The sequence below is a fragment of the Podarcis cretensis genome (genome assembly GCF_951804945.1).
Source record: "Podarcis cretensis genome assembly, chromosome: 1".
In the NCBI taxonomy this organism is placed as follows: domain Eukaryota; kingdom Metazoa; phylum Chordata; class Lepidosauria; order Squamata; family Lacertidae; genus Podarcis; species Podarcis cretensis.
In genome coordinates, this window is record NC_137170.1 from 95,675,440 (window position 1) to 95,692,507 (window position 17,068).

The 17,068-nt window shown below is 40.4% G+C and overlaps 2 protein-coding genes across 4 annotated transcripts in view; both read right to left on the bottom strand.

Moving 5' to 3' along the window:
* The window catches only part of ZNF148 (zinc finger protein 148), a 37,004-nt gene extending 32,844 nt beyond the window's left edge, over positions 1–4,160 (bottom strand). Inside the window, exon 1 of one of the 3 annotated variants that reach the window (XM_079993460.1) lies at positions 457–4,160. The gene's annotated coding sequence lies outside the window, so the exon portion shown is untranslated. The remainder of the gene's footprint in view (positions 1–456) is intronic. The other 2 variants (XM_079993459.1, XM_079993457.1) reach the window with 2 other exon arrangements.
* Positions 4,161–8,685: 4,525 nt separating this feature from the next.
* The window catches only part of SNX4 (sorting nexin 4), a gene marked incomplete at its 5' end in the record, with an annotated part of 29,933 nt that continues 21,550 nt past the window's right edge, over positions 8,686–17,068 (bottom strand). Inside the window, 5 exons of the mRNA XM_079994388.1 lie at positions 8,686–10,513; positions 10,875–10,989; positions 14,380–14,525; positions 16,332–16,431; positions 16,843–16,932. Of these exons, the coding sequence (XP_079850514.1) occupies positions 10,466–10,513; positions 10,875–10,989; positions 14,380–14,525; positions 16,332–16,431; positions 16,843–16,932 (499 nt within the window). The 3' untranslated portion in view covers positions 8,686–10,465. The remainder of the gene's footprint in view (positions 10,514–10,874; positions 10,990–14,379; positions 14,526–16,331; positions 16,432–16,842; positions 16,933–17,068) is intronic.

Here is a 17,068-nt window from a genome sequence, read left to right on the forward strand (position 1 = left end):
GGAAGGGGGGTTGGGAAGCCTCCCGGGGGAGATCTGCCCGCGCCCCCCCCCGTTCCCCCCATAGCCCCCGTCCTCCTTTGTTTGCCTATATCTTGTCTCCTTTGCCTTTGCTGACCTACGAAGGGCTCGGAGGGCTACCGGAGCCCCAGCGAGGCCTGCTCGCTCGCCCGCCCGAGATCCCAGCTCTCCTCCTGGCGAGCAGTTGCAAGGCCCCGTGCAAGCGGGATCTGGAAAGGAGGCGGGGGGGGGACACGACGGAGCCCGGACTCTCCCCTCCCCTCAGCCCCTTTTCGCCTCACGCACTTGGCACCGTCACCCACCCACCCACCCGCTCCAGGCCCGAAGCGTCTCCCTCCGCCCGCCCCTCCCTGGCGGGGCCGCCACACAGCTCAGGCGACGAGGCCCCACCAAGGAGCCCGGGCCCGCCTCCCGTCCCCTCCGCGGCTGGATTCTTACCGGCGGCCCGAAGCTGGGGAAAGAGTAGGGCGGCGGCGGCAGCGGCGCGATGACGACGACGGTGGCAGAGGAAGGCGAGGGCGGCGGGGGAAGAAGAGGTGATGGGGGGCTCAGAGCCCCCAGGCCGCGGCTCCGGCTCCTGCCCCGGGCACCATGATGGCGGCGGCGGCGGCAGCAAGCAGCAGCAGCAGCAGCGATGGCTCCCTTCCTGCAAGAAGCTGCTGCAGCGGCGGCGGCGGGCGGCAGGCCGGTCGGGGAAAGCGCAGCCGCCTCAGCCTCCTACTGGCGGTGACAGCGACGGGCCGAGAGAGAGAGCGAGAGAGCGCCGCCGCGGTGCAGCTTGGGAAATCGCCCGCAGGATCCGAACCCGCCACCAGAAGCAGGGCTGCTGCTGCTGCTGCTCTCTCCCCCTGAAGGGAAGGTGGGTGAAAGAGCGAGAGAAGTGGAAGGCCGAGGGAGAGGAAGGGGAAGGCTTCGGAGGTCTCAGCCGCAGGACTTGTTTCTGGGTGCTGGGGACTCTGAGCGTGTGCCCCTCCATCCCAAATCTCTGAGTGAACTGCAGCCACCAGCATCAAGGACTAATTCGATTCATCGGTGTGGTTTCTAGGCCAGCTTGGACTTCTGACTTGAAATCCAGCACTTGGGAGATCAAGGAGGTGGGGAGAGAAGAGAAGAGAATAGCAAGGGGGCCTACCTAAAAAGTGCAGAGGAGAGTGCAGGGAGGGAGTGGATGCTACAACTGCATTCGGGTGAACAAGGTTAAAGGGTGTTAGGTAATCCTATCTTGGGTTATTCCACACACCCGATGTCCCCAAACTGACAAGAAAACCGTAGATGGAACACGGTAAGGCAAACAAAAAAGTGCACCAGCATCATCATACAAGAGTTGGCCAGAAATAATTTATAATTTATAAAAAGAGAAATCCACAGTTGCAGAGCCACATCTGAAAAGGCCCTGTTGCCGATGCCCACCAATCTGGTCTTCACTAACAGTAAGCCAGAAAGCAAAGCCTGCTACTGATCTAATGGATCAGGTAGGTTCTTTCAATACAGTAGTGAGTGACTAGACAGCTGGTAGTTTCCCCTTCTAGGATGAATTCAGATGTGTTGTAGTGAGATTTTGGCCTCCCAGCACCTGCATAATCCCTACAGCATGCTTAGATCATGCTGCTAGAGCTAGAGCTACTCTCCAGAAGTTTGTCACTACAACTCCCATCAGCTCCACCCAGCATTTCCTTTGTTTCTGGGTGGTTGAGTTGCAGTCTAATACATCTGGTGGATACAATGTACACTACTTTGAGGGAGGAAAGATGAGATATAAATGGAATAACAAATAAATAATATCACTAACACATCAAGGCCACTTTACATGCCTCTTAACACAGATGGGAAATATTGGATATTGCAGTGCTGTGCTGTTGCTTCCACAGGAGTCTAATTTTCTGGGTAGACTGATGAAACACAGGAGAGCAACAGTTGATGAGAATGTAATAAAGATGCCATCTTTTCCGTAGGAAATAGTGTGGATGCCCTTATAGACAGCATTTTATACTGTACTCCCCACATCCATGAGTATTAGGAAGTTCCAGGGCAGACTTTTATTTGATGATGTTCCTTCTGAGGAGAGTGTACTGGAGACAAAGAGAAGAGACACATGAATATGTAAATAATAGTATACTCAAGTGTAATATACTTTTTATAGAATGTTCCACTTTTTACAGGCGCTGCCTCTTTGCTGACAAATTTTGTTCTGCTTCCAGTTTCTTTCCTTTGTTGCATCTTTTAAAAAGGAATTTAGATTCCTCAGAGCCAAGCTAGACATAAGGAGAAAAGATGTTTAAACAGAGATGTTTAAGCCGGCATCTGTCCCAATCACACTGCTTGTAGGGTTGGTGGATAATAAGCTATGGGGCAGTAGGAGAAAAAGTGTTAGCGTCTCCCAGCCCATGTTATCCTTTTTCAGTTAATACCAGACTCTCATTTTCTACATGACTGGGACAGATCTGGGTTTAAGTACACAGCCTGCCACCATCATGACTAGCTTTGCCTCTAATGAGAAATAGAATGAAAGGCCTCCAGCACAACAAAAGCCACTCCTTTTTCCGAAGCTGCATCATCTGGAATCCTTTCTCAAATTTGTTTGGCAGCCTGTAGTTAGTTAAATTGCAGGGAAATTATGGTGAAGGCACTGGAACAAATGTCAGCAGGTCTGTGATGTTTCTGATACTTCCACAGCTCTCCCACACTCCCAAGATCTTCAGCAACATACTACTATGGTAGTGCCGTTGTGCTGAGATTATCATCTCTCAAGACTTTGTGAATCGCTGAATAAACTTGATTAATCAGTAGTGATGGCCAGTTGATATTCCTGGAGTCGCCTGCCTGTCACACTGTGTGCCAGGATTGCACCCTTTTGCAGTTTGTAGACCACAAAACTGAAATACTAGTAATTAATGAGCACCAAATTAAACTATTTCCTTAACTGTTGGGCCTGAACTAGTCTCTCACACTGAAATGAACTAATACAAACAATTTATAAACATTTCACAGGAATCATAGAATAAATATCCACAAATATTTTAATATCATTTTATGAAATACGATCTAAATATTTTTACTTAGGCTGCAATCCTGAACACAGTTACAGAGGGAACAGGCACAAAGGTGTTCTCTTGAGTTTCCATGAAATGTTCTTCAAATGTCAGCACTTTGAATTGTGCCCAGAAATAAACAGGTAGCTTATTAAGCTATTGTAACATGTGCTGTCTATGACAGGCTCTGGTCACTAGTCTGGCTACAGCATTCTGAAGCAGCTGAGGTTTTCAAACACTCTTCAAATACAGAACCAGTGGTTACAGCTGTCCTAACAGTATACCGTAACCAAGGCGTGTGTTGCCATGGCTAGATCTGACATCCAAGAATGGAAACAGTAGTCATACCTGGGCAAATGCTCCTGGTCCCTGTGCAAAACTGGTTTTACAAGTTCCGGGCTGAATTGAAGAATGCATCCAAATTATGACTGGGGGAACCTCTCTTTTTTGCAGATTGAAATTCAATTTATTTACCCTCACCACGCCCATTAGCAATGTTGGGTTTGGACTTAGAATTTGAACAACTTCATTGAAATTAGATAGAAACAAGATATAGAGTAGGGTGTCATCTGCATATTGCTGATACTGAACCCTCCAGACCTGGATAATCTCACCCAATGGTTTCATGTAGATGTTAAATACCATGGACGACAAGTTGAAACTTGAGGGACACCATAGGTCAGTAGCCAAGGCACTGAACAGGAGTTGCCCCAGCACCATGTTCAGGAACTGCTCCACCAAGTAGGACCAGAACCACCATAAAACAGGCTCCAAAGTTTCATCACAGCCACCCAGTCCAGAAACATAGCATGTGATGGTATGAAAAGCTACGAAGAGGTTGAGTAGAATCGACAGTGACTGTGACGTATTCCCTCCATCCAGTTCCTGGCAGAGATAATACACCAAGTGAACCAAAACTATATCTTATCTCATAACCTTTCAGGATTAACCCAGTCTCGTAACAGCTTATCAAAGATCACACCATATTATTATTGTACAAATAATACATTATAAGAATGTTAATGTTCAAAACATTATCTAAAAGGTTATTCTAACACACAAAAGATGGATGGACACACACACTTCAATAATTGATTCTATAGTAACAACCACCAATGTGGCACAAACATGCCATATGTAGTAATATTAAATAGGCACCAGTTCATTTAGTGAGAATTCCAAAAAACTACAGGATCAGGCTGCAAGACATACAAATTCTTTAAAAAGCCCTGTCATGGTCACGCAATAGGGCAATTTCAGTACACACACATTTAAAACATAGGCAAGTTAGGAGCAGGAACAATTGTTGGAAGTTTATTTCAAGCAATGTTTTGCTTTGCTTGCTGAAACCCAAGCCTGTATAATCTAGTAGAATTAGACTTAACAGTATATATGTAACTGAGACACTAAAATGTCGTCAGATGCGGCAGAAAACAGATGTAGATTGTGCTCCCCAACTTACATGCCCTGTGTAAGAAGCCAAGCAGTACAAAAAACCAATGATACAAGTGTTGCAAAAATTATACAGGCTGCTGGAGAAAGAGAAACATATTAATAGAGATATTTGCAAATATCACAGACATTTCTATGCGTCATAGAAGGAGCAACATACAGTACAGTGGTACCTCGGGTTACATACACTTCAGGTTACAGACTCCACTAACCCAGAAATATTACCTCAGGTTAAGAACTTTGCTTCAGGATGAGAACAGAAATCGTGCAGTGGTGGCGCAGCGGCAGCAGGAGGCCCCATTAGCTAAAGTGGTGCTTCAGGTTAAGAACAGTTTCAGGTTAAGAACAGACCTCCAGAACGAATTAAGTTCTTAACCCGAGGTACCACTGTATAGCTTCAGCTAAAAAGGATGCACATCTATAACGAATGGCTTCTACAGAAAAGACTAAAAATTTAGACATTTCTAAGATGTAAAAAATGTAACCATGCGACATGAAGTGCTGCATATTTTGCCAGATACAAACAGAGCAGTCTGGCTACAGAATATGTGAAAATGGCTTAAGGATTGCTTAGAACAAGCTCTGATTTTTACTTTTATTTTCATGTAGCATACAGCTGAATATTTAGTTCATTATATGCCACCTTCCACTGATATGAAATAAATTATTAATTTTGGCATATTTATTTATTTGTTATTGTACTGGTTTGTGTATTCTGACTAACATGAATCATCGTTGCACATTACACCTGGGAAAAATGTTGAAGGAAGAGCACACTTCCCATCTTGTACTTTTATCAGTAATGTACCTGCCATATGTTGCATTTAGTCTTTCCCACGGTAGCACACAGCTAACACAACAACAAACATGGATCAGTTCCCCTTCAAGTCTCTTTGAGCGTGTCAGAACTGCAATGGAAATTACATTTTAGCCACCATTTTGAATTGGGGGGTGTCCTGAAAGCAGACCGCATAGTAAATCTGCAACACCTTTCCAATTCTATGGAACCACATAAACCAAAAAATCCGGTACAGTATATAATTTTTTGCCTGTGGCTTTTATGGCAACCCTTGAACTAATATATAGATCTCCTTGAAAAGCTTGCAGTGACTTGTATGCTGCTGTTTTTCCTGCCATACCTGTTTCATTTTAACCATGGTTTAACACACAGTCCAGCAATTGCTGCACTAGGCATGTCCAAGTCTTCAGCATCAGGCCAAAAATAATAAATCTGTGCTCCCCTGAATTTTTTATTTTTGTTTTGCTGTATAGAACGCAGGGGTGAGGTTGAGATCATGTAGAGAAACACAAATCTGACATCCTGCTAGAACTGTCAAAAAAGTTGTGGCTTGTGGATCTATCAGAAGTGGATGTGAAACTTTCAGCCTTGATTCTTCCAGTTCCCCTAACACACCTGATACTTAGAATGCCATTTACCATTTTCTGCCAACAATTGCATTCCATAATGGCTGGCAGTTCCAGAGGTCAAATTAAAGATCCCAGCAACTCAACAATACGGATTCTACTTAGGTGCAACAGGAGAGAAGAATTATGGCAGAGTCTGGGACAGGAGGGAAGCTGTAGGTAGAAAGGGGCATTTGACAGTTGCAGAGTCTCTAGACTCTATTTAGAAGGGGGAGTTTACAATGACTTTAACACCCCATTTTCACACAAGAAGATGTTTGTTATGTGGTACCTATTTCTTTACAGATTCCTCTCCTGTGAAAACGTCGTGATAACCATTGCAAATTGTTCTGCCTTATTTTTGTGTGTGTTAGGCTACTTTGGAATACTTTGACACTAGGGGGCAATATGTAATCAAACATTTCTTTTACCTAAATACTTTTCATTCTAAAGAAACAAATTTTGGTAGACACTAGTCGGGAGATGTACGGTTATTCACATCTGGGTTTATAAAATGTGTTTGTTTGCCAGTAAGTAATTTTTACTACATTCATAAATCAAAACTGTGCCCAAAAATTAATTACAAGAGAGTATATTTAGACACCACAGTTCAATGGATAAGTGGAGTTAAAAAGCACAAAGAGCCTATTCAGTCTATATCAAATTTTAAGCAGAAAGAATAGTCTATTCCTCACAAGTTTTCCTTACCTTGAGAAGCTATGCAGTATCTAGCAAAGGTTCAGATGATCCAAGGCTGCTGCTCCCTATCTACCTCTCCAACAAACTCTCTGTCCTAAATTTTTCATAGCAGAAATTTCAATTTGTGAGCTCACACCTGTACTGTGGAGTGGGGGCAGGGACTACAGAGGTCCTTGGCTACAAAACAGGTCTGAATAATTATTTTTGCAATCCAGCATGTTTAATATTGTTAAATTATTGTTGAAATATCCATCTCTGTAAGGTAGTCGGAGTCAGGAGTCAATTGTCTGAGATGTCAAAACAGGTATCTGAAATACCATGTTGATACTGAATATAGAAAGCAAAATGCCCAAGAAGTATCTGAGCATCTATGTGCAGTATAGATATATTCCTTATGCAAATATTAGCTTACTAGTTTACCTGTCTGAAAATTTATTGGAGAGAAATCCATGATAGTTGATAGTTAAGATTAGCTAGCTTACTTGCTAATGGTTGATGCAGGCACATGTTCCATTTGTCTTGTAAATGTTCCATTTCTAATACTTAATCTTCATATAGATGCTGACATTCTGAAACACAGAGCAAGCCACTATGATTGTTGGCATACTCCCGACAGCTTTCCCTGGATACTTCAAAATAGCAAAATGTACTGAACTAACAGCTTGTCTTTTGGGCACCATAGTAACACAGTTAAACTCTCTAAAACTGCGCTCAATACGAGTTAAGGTTTTTCAAATATGGCAGGCTAGAGAGAGGTTCTATCAACTGCTATAGTATTTGCAGGTACGGTAGGAATATGTTCCTATCCATACACTTGTAGAAACATTGTTGATGGGCTATGCACACAATTTTCCTTTTGCTGAGTAGCCAACATTTCAACAACACACAATTAGAACAATTTGAAACAGAAACAGACTTGTTTCACAGTACTGCAGAGTGAAATGAGAGCCTATAGGGGATGCCAGCTTTTCTGAGACATGTTGGAAAGTCAATTTGCTCCAGAGTCTCAAGAAACCAAAGTGAGGCAAACCTTTAAAAATGCTAAAATCCTGCTTTATTAAAGCAGTACATAAAGTTTTTATGCCTTATGTGTTTCAGGTATAACTTGTCAGATGCAATGCTTGTTTTGTGTTTTTGTCATATCAAAGTTCTCTCCTTTTACAGAAAACTTCTGCTAGCGAGACTTTTTGGTCTGCTCCAATAAAAAAAGTTAGTACAGTACCTTGAAGCTGCACTCTCCTTCAGTGTCTTGGGGAAATTGGCAGTACCCTTCTTGCCTCCTCCACTGCTTTGAGGGCAGTCCAAGAAGTACAATTCACCGTTATAATAATATATTATATACAGGATCCCCAGCAATATGATGAAGCATCCTTGCTGAGGCTAATTAGATCTAGGTTGGGACAGTGCCTGGATGGAAGACTGTCTGAGAACAACATGCACACTCCCTTAAATTCTACAAAAACTAAAAATTGCAAACAATACTCTCCATGAAGTATTGGACAGATAAGATGTGGGAGTCTGCTGTTACTGAGAATGAACGAGAATGCAGGAGGGCAATGAGCTTATTACTGATAGCCCAATCCATCTTTTAGGTTACATCTGAAGCAGTGCATCAACCAGCATCATCTAAAATAGGACTGATGTACAGTGGTACCTCGGGTGACATACGCTTCAGGTTAAATATGCTTCAGGTTACAGACTCCGCTAACCTAGAAAAATTCCTCGGGTTAAGAACTTTGCTTCAGGATGAGAACAGAAATCGTGCAGCGGTGGAGCAGCAGCAGGAGGAGGCCCCATTAGCTAAAGTGGTGCTTCAGGTTAAGAACAGTTTCAGGTTAAGAACAGACCTCTAGAACAAATTAAGTTCTTAACCCGAGGTACCACTGTACTAGTTTACTTTGAGCAAAATGAATTTGAGGTTACTTTTTTTTAGAGGGAGAAAGAGATGTATATTAGCAATCAAGAATTTGAGTCCCACATTAAATGAAAATGTACTTCTTAAAAAGTAAATGAAGCCCAATATAGGATACAACCATTTTAATAATTGGACAATTCAAAATAAGTGCAAAAAATACAAAAATAATAATAAAGTGTAGTTTTATTTAGCATTTGGCACAAAGCATACAACAACCTTTTGATCCCTTCTCAGATTTAATACAGTTAGCAAGAAAAAGGCATACTAATACATTTAAGTTATACAGCTTATGAAATAGAGGGGCGGGATAGGGGAAGGCACTAGGAAGATCAAGTGCATGGAAAATATTGACTCCAAGTGCCTAGTGGTATTAAATTAAGGCACGACTACTCTAGGAAGTTTACTAGAAAAATCTAACTTTGTAGCTGCTTATTGTTTTTTGGAATGTACAAGGTTTTACTCAGTTTTAGGACCCAGATTCTACAGTTCTTTGAAATGGAATGATTGGCAATAGATATTTTCATCTTAAGGTGGATGAATTTTCCACTTAAACAATAAAGATGAAACCATTTTTAAAATAAGTTGTTAACCTTTAAAACCACACATCAAAAATTACATCAATTTAGCTGAAAACATTTTACTCTGGAAACCTGGTTTTATAACTGCAGCAAGAAACAAGATCTGATTTGGGGGAAATAAACAGATTAAGTAGTTCTTTTTGGAATATGTAAACTAATACAGTGTCATCATCCAAAATAATTAAATGCATACTTGACAAATGAATACTATTAATCTCAGAAGCTTTGCTACAATTATGTCTGGCATGATTCCACATTTACTCAAGTGACATTTTAAAGACTCCTATGCAGAAGAGCAAATGTGCATTAGATCTTTCCTACAGCTGGGAATTAGTGTCTTGCATTTTAAGATTCAGAGCGAGCAAGAGCAACCTTGCTTTTGAACACACTGTACCAGAGAAGACACCAAACAATTCATTCTATTCATTTCCCTTTCAAAAAAAAAAACACAACTGGACAAAATGAGTGCAGTAAACAAAACAGATGCATATACATATAAATGCAATTCACATTTATGTTGCTATAAGTGTAAGCAAAAGCAATTCAGATTAATAGTGTTCTTCCAGGTGGGGTGGAACGCTGTTACTATTCAACAAGGGGAATAATTTTATGTTCAGCATAATCTTAAAAAGACACATTGATGCAGAACCAAATACTTTTAACCTAATGGATGATGCTGAGTAAATTTAAAGCTGGTGTTAAGCATTTTTACTGAGGTCAGTAACAGTAACTATTCAGTGCTAATTGTTCAATCATGTGCTGGCAATTAGAGAAATTCTATAATAGATTTCTATTGGTTTTAAATTCAAGCACAGAAACATCACATTGTATTGTACGGAGCACCCCCACTGTTTAAAAATTTGATATAAAGATTAAGCTAATTTTTTGGAAAAATGTTTCTTCAGAGATGCACAATGCATGTGTTATGTTACAGATGGTGCTTAAACTTTGAAAACATAATTTTGTGCCATGACAAAAAAATAATAATGGGGAAAACATCAGCATATCTTATAGCATTACAATTGTGAAACAGCAACATATGAAGAAGGGGTACCTGGAAATGATTTACATAGTGCAAATTGGTGGTTCAAGAGCCTAGTATGTTGAACAGTTTAGTTTATGTAATCATTGGAGCCAACTTGGATCCTCCTTATAGCCTTACCTCAAGAGAGAACTACAATGTTCAATTTGCTACTGCATGCAAAAGAAGCCACAAGGTGGCCATCAAGGAACAGAGACCAATTCTTTGTGCCCTACTTTCACAAATACACCAGTTCCATGGTTTAATAATGTAGCAACTTAGTATCCATGTTCATGCACTTGTGCTTCTGTTATCTGGCAATTTGCCACGAAGGACTGAGTTCCATACATCACATCTTGCTGAAACATTCTTTTGCATTTGTCCAAACTTGAATTCCCTTCATAAGAAATAGGAAAAAACAAACAAAGAAAATGCTGGTTTTGAAGCAAGCTTTCAAGCTGACAGTTGGATAGAATCAACTACCCAAATCCATGCATCCATTTCTACTTAAAAATCCTGGGAATTTTACACATGATGGAGGAGCACAAATCTTACATTCATCATGTAATGCATGCTCTATGCTTAAGCACAAACAGAATGTTCCTATCCCCAGAGCATAACAGAATAGGGCTGTGGAAGCAGGCTACTGAGTAATGCAGAGAGGAGTATCCTGAGGCTTCCCTTCCTGAGGGCAGAAACATGTATTAAATCTTCATACTGTGCTTCCCAAGTTTAAAACATAAGTCCAACAGACTTACCTTTTTGCACATGCTGATCTGCATTACAGCATAACTTATCAGGGCCTCTTTCAAGTCATGGTTCTTTTGCTCTTTGAAGCGTTCAATATCAGTCCAGGCACTTTTCATAAAGTCACTGCAATAAATGGAAAACAAATTAGTGCAAAAATTGCCTGCCTCATGTAAGCCCAAGCTATCAATCCTGTTATTTACTGGATGAACAATTGCCACCATCCTACTCAATGTGAGAAGCAACTGTAGCTGCTCATGAGAAGGGGACATATTCAAGAAAGGTTGTGATTTTCAGTATTTTTTCAGGATTCCTTCTCTCATCTTTGCTAACTAATTGCAGTTGTGCATTTAGCAATTTAATGTGTCATTAATTATCAATCCAGATTCTCCAATTAGATCAACTGGGATCAGTTTTATATACAGGATTAAATTTTTGGATTAAAATACTGGATTAAAATTTTGGGGCCACATGACTACATGTAATTAATGCATTTCCCCCCTCGTGCTTCTTTTACTGCTCGAGGCTCAGATGGAGATCTGGACAGCTTGCTACTTGGAATTTTAACCTTTCACGGAAGTATTTTATTGCTGTGGATTCTGGAATGTGGAAACTATTTCCTAAGCAGCCTTGGGGATTAAAATACAACTTAGTGTCTAAATATACAAATATGGGTAAGGGGGTGGGGGGAGGAAGGAAATAAGCAAGGTGGTCTCCAGGAGTTCCCTCTTGTGTATTCTGCACTGTTTGTTCTTTGGAAAGTTTGGAATAGTTTTACTGGCCAGCTGATGGGAGTTAACATTTTAAGTATTTTATTTCTAAACTGAAAACTTGGTGCCTTTTTCAGTGACCAGATTGCATTTCCCAATCATTTTGACACAAAGTGTCAATGTCTCTAAACATTTTATGAACAGCAGGTATGCATAACAGTCATTATCTATCTATCATCCAACCAAGACCCCAAAGCTTGGAGGTAATACTTACATGGTTTAACTGTATCAGCTTTGCATTCTTGAATAGAAATGAATGGTAGACATTCATCCTATGCAAGAAAGAAAAGGGGCTGCAATAATACACTCCATTGTGGTGGAAACAAAACCTGTCCCCCTCTTCTACTTCTTTCTTATGACCTGACAGATTTTCATTGACAGACCTTTTTCCAGATGAACTGTGTCAAGGACCTTGGAAGTCTACTGCTCAGTCCAAAGGCCTACATAGAGTAGCATTCTGTTCCCACAGTGTGCAAACATTTAAATGGCTATGAAAAGCCCACAAGCAGAACATGCCTGCAATAGCACTCCCCGGCTCATGCTCCCCGGCAACCAGGGCTCTGAAGCACACTGCCTCTGATACTGGAAATAATAAGCAGCCATCATTTTAATCCCCTTTTAAAACCATCCCAGTTGGTCTCATCACTACATCTTCCAGGTTTAATTATGTGCTGTGCGAAAAACCTCATTTTGTTTGTGCTGAGCCTTCCACTATTTAGCTTCACTGAATGAGCCCAGGTTCTAATATTGTGAGAGACGGAGAAACACTTCTCTCCATCCACTTTCTTCACACCATGCATAATTTTATATATTATTTATATAAATATAAATATAAATATAAATATAAATATAAATATAAATATAAATATAAATATAAATATAAATATAAATACACACACACACATACATACATACAGTGGTGCCCCGCAAGACGAATGCCTCGCAAGACAAAAAACCCGCTAGACGAAAGGGTTTTCCGTTTTTCGAGGCGCTTCGCAAGACGAATTTCCCTATGGGCTTGCTTCGCAAGACAAAAACGTCTTGCGAGTCTTGCGATTTTTTTCGCTCCCCCCCCCCTTTTTCTAAGCCGCTTTGCCGCTAAGCCGCTAATAGTGCTAAGCTGCTAAGCCGCTAACAGGGTTGCTTCGCAAGACGAAAAAACCGCAAGACGAAGAGACTCGCGGAACGGATTCTTTTCGTCTTGCGAGGCACCACTGTATATATACTTCACAACATTGCAAACTTTCCTTATAATAGTTTGCTCCAGCTTTTTGATTACATTAGTTGTCATTTTCTGCACCTTTCCCCAGCCTTATGAGGCTCTCAGACACAACTTTCCATTCAGGGAAAGGGGTTTCAATCCAAACTGACAGTTCTGTGAAATGAACAAGGTGTGTGGGGATGGAGGAGGCGGCAATTTTTGTCAATTCTCCCTGCATCTTCCCTTCTGTTTTGAAGAGTTTTCCAATCCTCCACAGAAGATTTTCAGGGGCACAATAAGTTGCAGGGGGAGGGAAAAACTGATGAGAAGCACCCTCCCTTCTGTGATGAATATTCTGTGAGCATAAGCCTACTCTCTGAATCCAACCCCAAACCATGTTCCCCCCAGACCTGAACAGCATCTATTAATTTGCATGGCAAAAGTAAAATACAAACTTGCCCTTCATTAAATGGAATAGATTATTCAGGGTCATGTGTATGCTGCAATTCTGTGGGAGAGGAGAACTCCAGCTTCCTGAGAATCTCAGCTTTCATTTTTAAAAGCAAAATTTGCTTGTGATTGCAAAGATCTGTTTGGAAGTGTCTGGGAAACATCTGCTGAAGCTTTCAAAGCCAGAGGGACTGCTGAAGGAGGGGGCCTTCAGTGTCCTATACAGTTCCTTGCCTCGCCTCATGCCTAACAAAGCCAGAATTATGCACAATAATAAAGATGGGGAGAATTCTGCTAAGAACTTGCTACCTATGCAAATACACAAAATTTACATAATTCATGCAGGTCACAGAGAAATCCACTACTCTTGGCATGAAGCCTGGTTTCCCTGGGTGCAAAATTTTTGTTTTTTTAAACTAAGATGTACAGATAACACTGAGCATATTGATCTTCTTAGCTGCAATCCTTACACAGGAAATCGTAAAAGCTGTTTTCCTCTGCAACAAATACATTGGTTTTGGAAATGTCAGCACTTATTTCCTAAGATTTTTGTTCCTAGCAAAAGATCATTCTGTTTGTTCACGAGTAGCCTGCTAATAAATCTAACCTTAATAGGAAGCTACCTATGTTTTCTATAAAATCTCAAAGGGATTTTTTTAGTCACCAAGTTTTCTCAGTGTGAAGAAGCATTATGTTTGTATTCTGTTCTGTGACAGAGAAGCCAGCCTGCTAAACGTATTACTATCTTAATAGAACACACACAATAAACCATGAAACATGCTTTGAAAGTGTTCAGCTTTCTCTCACGAGCAGTAGCTAAGAATGTGGAGTGATAGCCAACAAAAGTCATACTATTCAATAGGGCTACTCTGACTGAATATGTTCTTTTTGCAAGTGAAAGATTTTGCAAAAACTCATAAACACCAGAAATATATAAAAGTTTTGTGACAGATCCCAGATAGCTGCTTCCCTCGTATTTAGCATGTAACAGATAACCAAAGTTTCCAAAGATAGTCAGATGCTGGCAGCATACTGTCAGCTTGCACAAATATGACTTTCACATCTACATTTTCTTTAAACATGATCAACAGTTACCGGCTTTCTAAATTCTTTGCTTTGAGCTGCTCCTCTCCATCACGTATCTGTTCTTCGAGCACTTTTATCTTTGCTTCTCTTTGTTCTGGTGTTTCCTGGCCAAACAGCTTGCTGGTCATTCCCTTCAAGGAGAATGTTCTTACAGTCTGAAAACAGTAAACATGTGTTCTGGGAAATTTGCTTTTCTGGAGGGGAAGGTGCCCAAATACATGAATAAGGAAAGCTTATATGGCACACATAGCTTCAAAATATTAAGCTGCATATAAAATGTATTCTATTTTTATCCCAGCTGTCTTTCAAAGAGCTCAGTGACAAATTTGGTTCTTCCAAACCCTGATTTCCTCACAGCCACCCTGTGAAGCAGTTTAGGCTGACTGCCCCCAAGGACACCTAGTGCTCTTCACAGCCAAGGGGGAATTAGAACCTCCCTCATCCAAGTCATACACACTTAACAATGACACCATGTTGGATCTCACACTGTCTAAAAGAGACAAACTGTTGAACCTAAATCAAGATTTATTTATTTTTAACTATATATCTTTACTTAATGCAGCATGGTACAACTCAGACCAAGAATATGCTGCCGGCTTACACATTCCCATCTCTGGAGCCAATTGCCTGGTCCATTTCTAAGCAACCATAGTTGGACGAATTAGGCTAGCTTGGCAAACTAATGTTAAGCAGAAATAAAGATGAGAAGCAGGGAAAGAAAGAGAAGCATAGAGCAAGTCCACAGTCCTCCAAATAATGGTTCAGAGGATTCTGTGAAATGAACCAATGAAACAGTGGCTCCAACTCTAAAAAAAGCTATTACTGAATAAGTACTCCTCTTTCAGTAGTCCATGTTTATAGCTGAATGTTTAGGTTAAAAGGGAGTTAAGCTACTCCATTTGTTTCAGAAAGATTTAAGTAACCATATGCAAGATTTCAGTCTTAGTGTTTTATTTTTTTACATACTGCTCTATTCCTAGTAGGGTCAGGGAGTATCAGTATCAAACTTTATTTTGGTCACAGACCAGCATATGATAAAACATATGGATAAACTGAACACATAAGACTTAAAACAGGTAAGGGATAAAAACCAGCAATTAAAAGGAGATTATATCATACATACTTATGATTTACAATAAATGTAATATTTCCCATGGCTTATATCTTCCTTTCTATTCCTCCCCGACACGCATTCCTTCCATAACAGTTTTTTAAAAATGTGATTAAATTCCAAACAAACAGCTTCATGCCCCTTTGACTTACTCAAAAGATCAACTCCATTCTCACAATCACCACAAACATATATGCTGTTAGACAAATAGAGCTATCCATAATAGTACTCTGAATGCAGTACTGTGCATTCTCAAAATCTTGCCAATGAGATAAACTATGCCGATGTCAATACCACCAAGTACACAGAACACTCCTGTTTATCCAAATTCACTGGGTGCCTCCCAGTCCACTGAACAAGGGAAGTTGTTCGATAATATTTTAAAGTCTAAAAGTAAAAAGTTTCTCCCCCCCTCTCTCTCCTGCCCCCCTCTAAGTTCAAAAACTGCACTTTATCGAGCAGCATGTAACACACCCTTGTGGTCAACACATACATTTTCCATACAGAAGTTTTGCATGAACAGCATAAATCGCTGTGAAATAAATTACTAAGATCTACAACTTGAGTAAGACCCTTCACAAGTCTCCTGTCAGCAAGCAATACATTAATGCCATTTAAGGCAGCCCTGTTCAGGGAAGTTTTTAATATGTAATGCTGTACTGTTTTTAACACTGATTGGGAGCCGCCCAGAGTGGCTGGGGAAACTCAGCTAGATGGGTGGGGTATAAATAATAAATTATTATTATTATTATTATTATTATTATTATTATTATTATTAGTGTAAGAACCTGGCTTTCTCCAATTCTAGATTTTGGAAAGGAAAGTGGAAAAAAAATGAAACTAGGCTTACTCCCGTCGCCAATTCCTCACATTGCTGCTTCTTCGATGTCAGATCCTGAGCAGCCATTTCCAATTCATACTGAAGAAGTTCATGCTTCCTGCAAACAGCCCTAAAAATAATTCAATAAAAGAGATTCATGTGCAACTGTTTAAATCAGATTTTTAATGCACATCCTAACCAACATCTAGCCTGAATTTTAATAATCGCATCATCATTATTAATGCATTACTGATCCAACTGACATGCTAGGGAGAATTGTTCTCTCAGTGTTTCTTTCAACTCACTTTTACAGCCATATGCACCTCTGTCACATCCCATACAACCACTTTTATGTGAGCCCCATTATTTCCCTATTACAAACAGATCTGGAGAAAAGGCTGAGAAAGCAACTTGTTCCAGAATTCCATGTATGAGCAAGCTTTTGAACTCACCTGTACAATAATTTTTTACATTTGTAAACTGTTTACAAATGCTTTAAACATAACTAGAATCATCATAGAAATTATGCTAATATGCTTACCGAAGAGCTTCTGCATAGAAGAGATATTCTTTCAGCTGGTCTGCATAATGTTCTTCCTCTTCTAGTATATCATCAATTGAAGCTGCATACCTTTTAAGAGAGCAAAACAGATAAAAGAGCCCCTGAAACTTCATCAGTGTTGTAAAATAATTATGTACTAGTCAAGAAACATATTTCTCACAACAACAAAATATATCGAAAAAGCACTTGTGAGAAATGCTCCTTA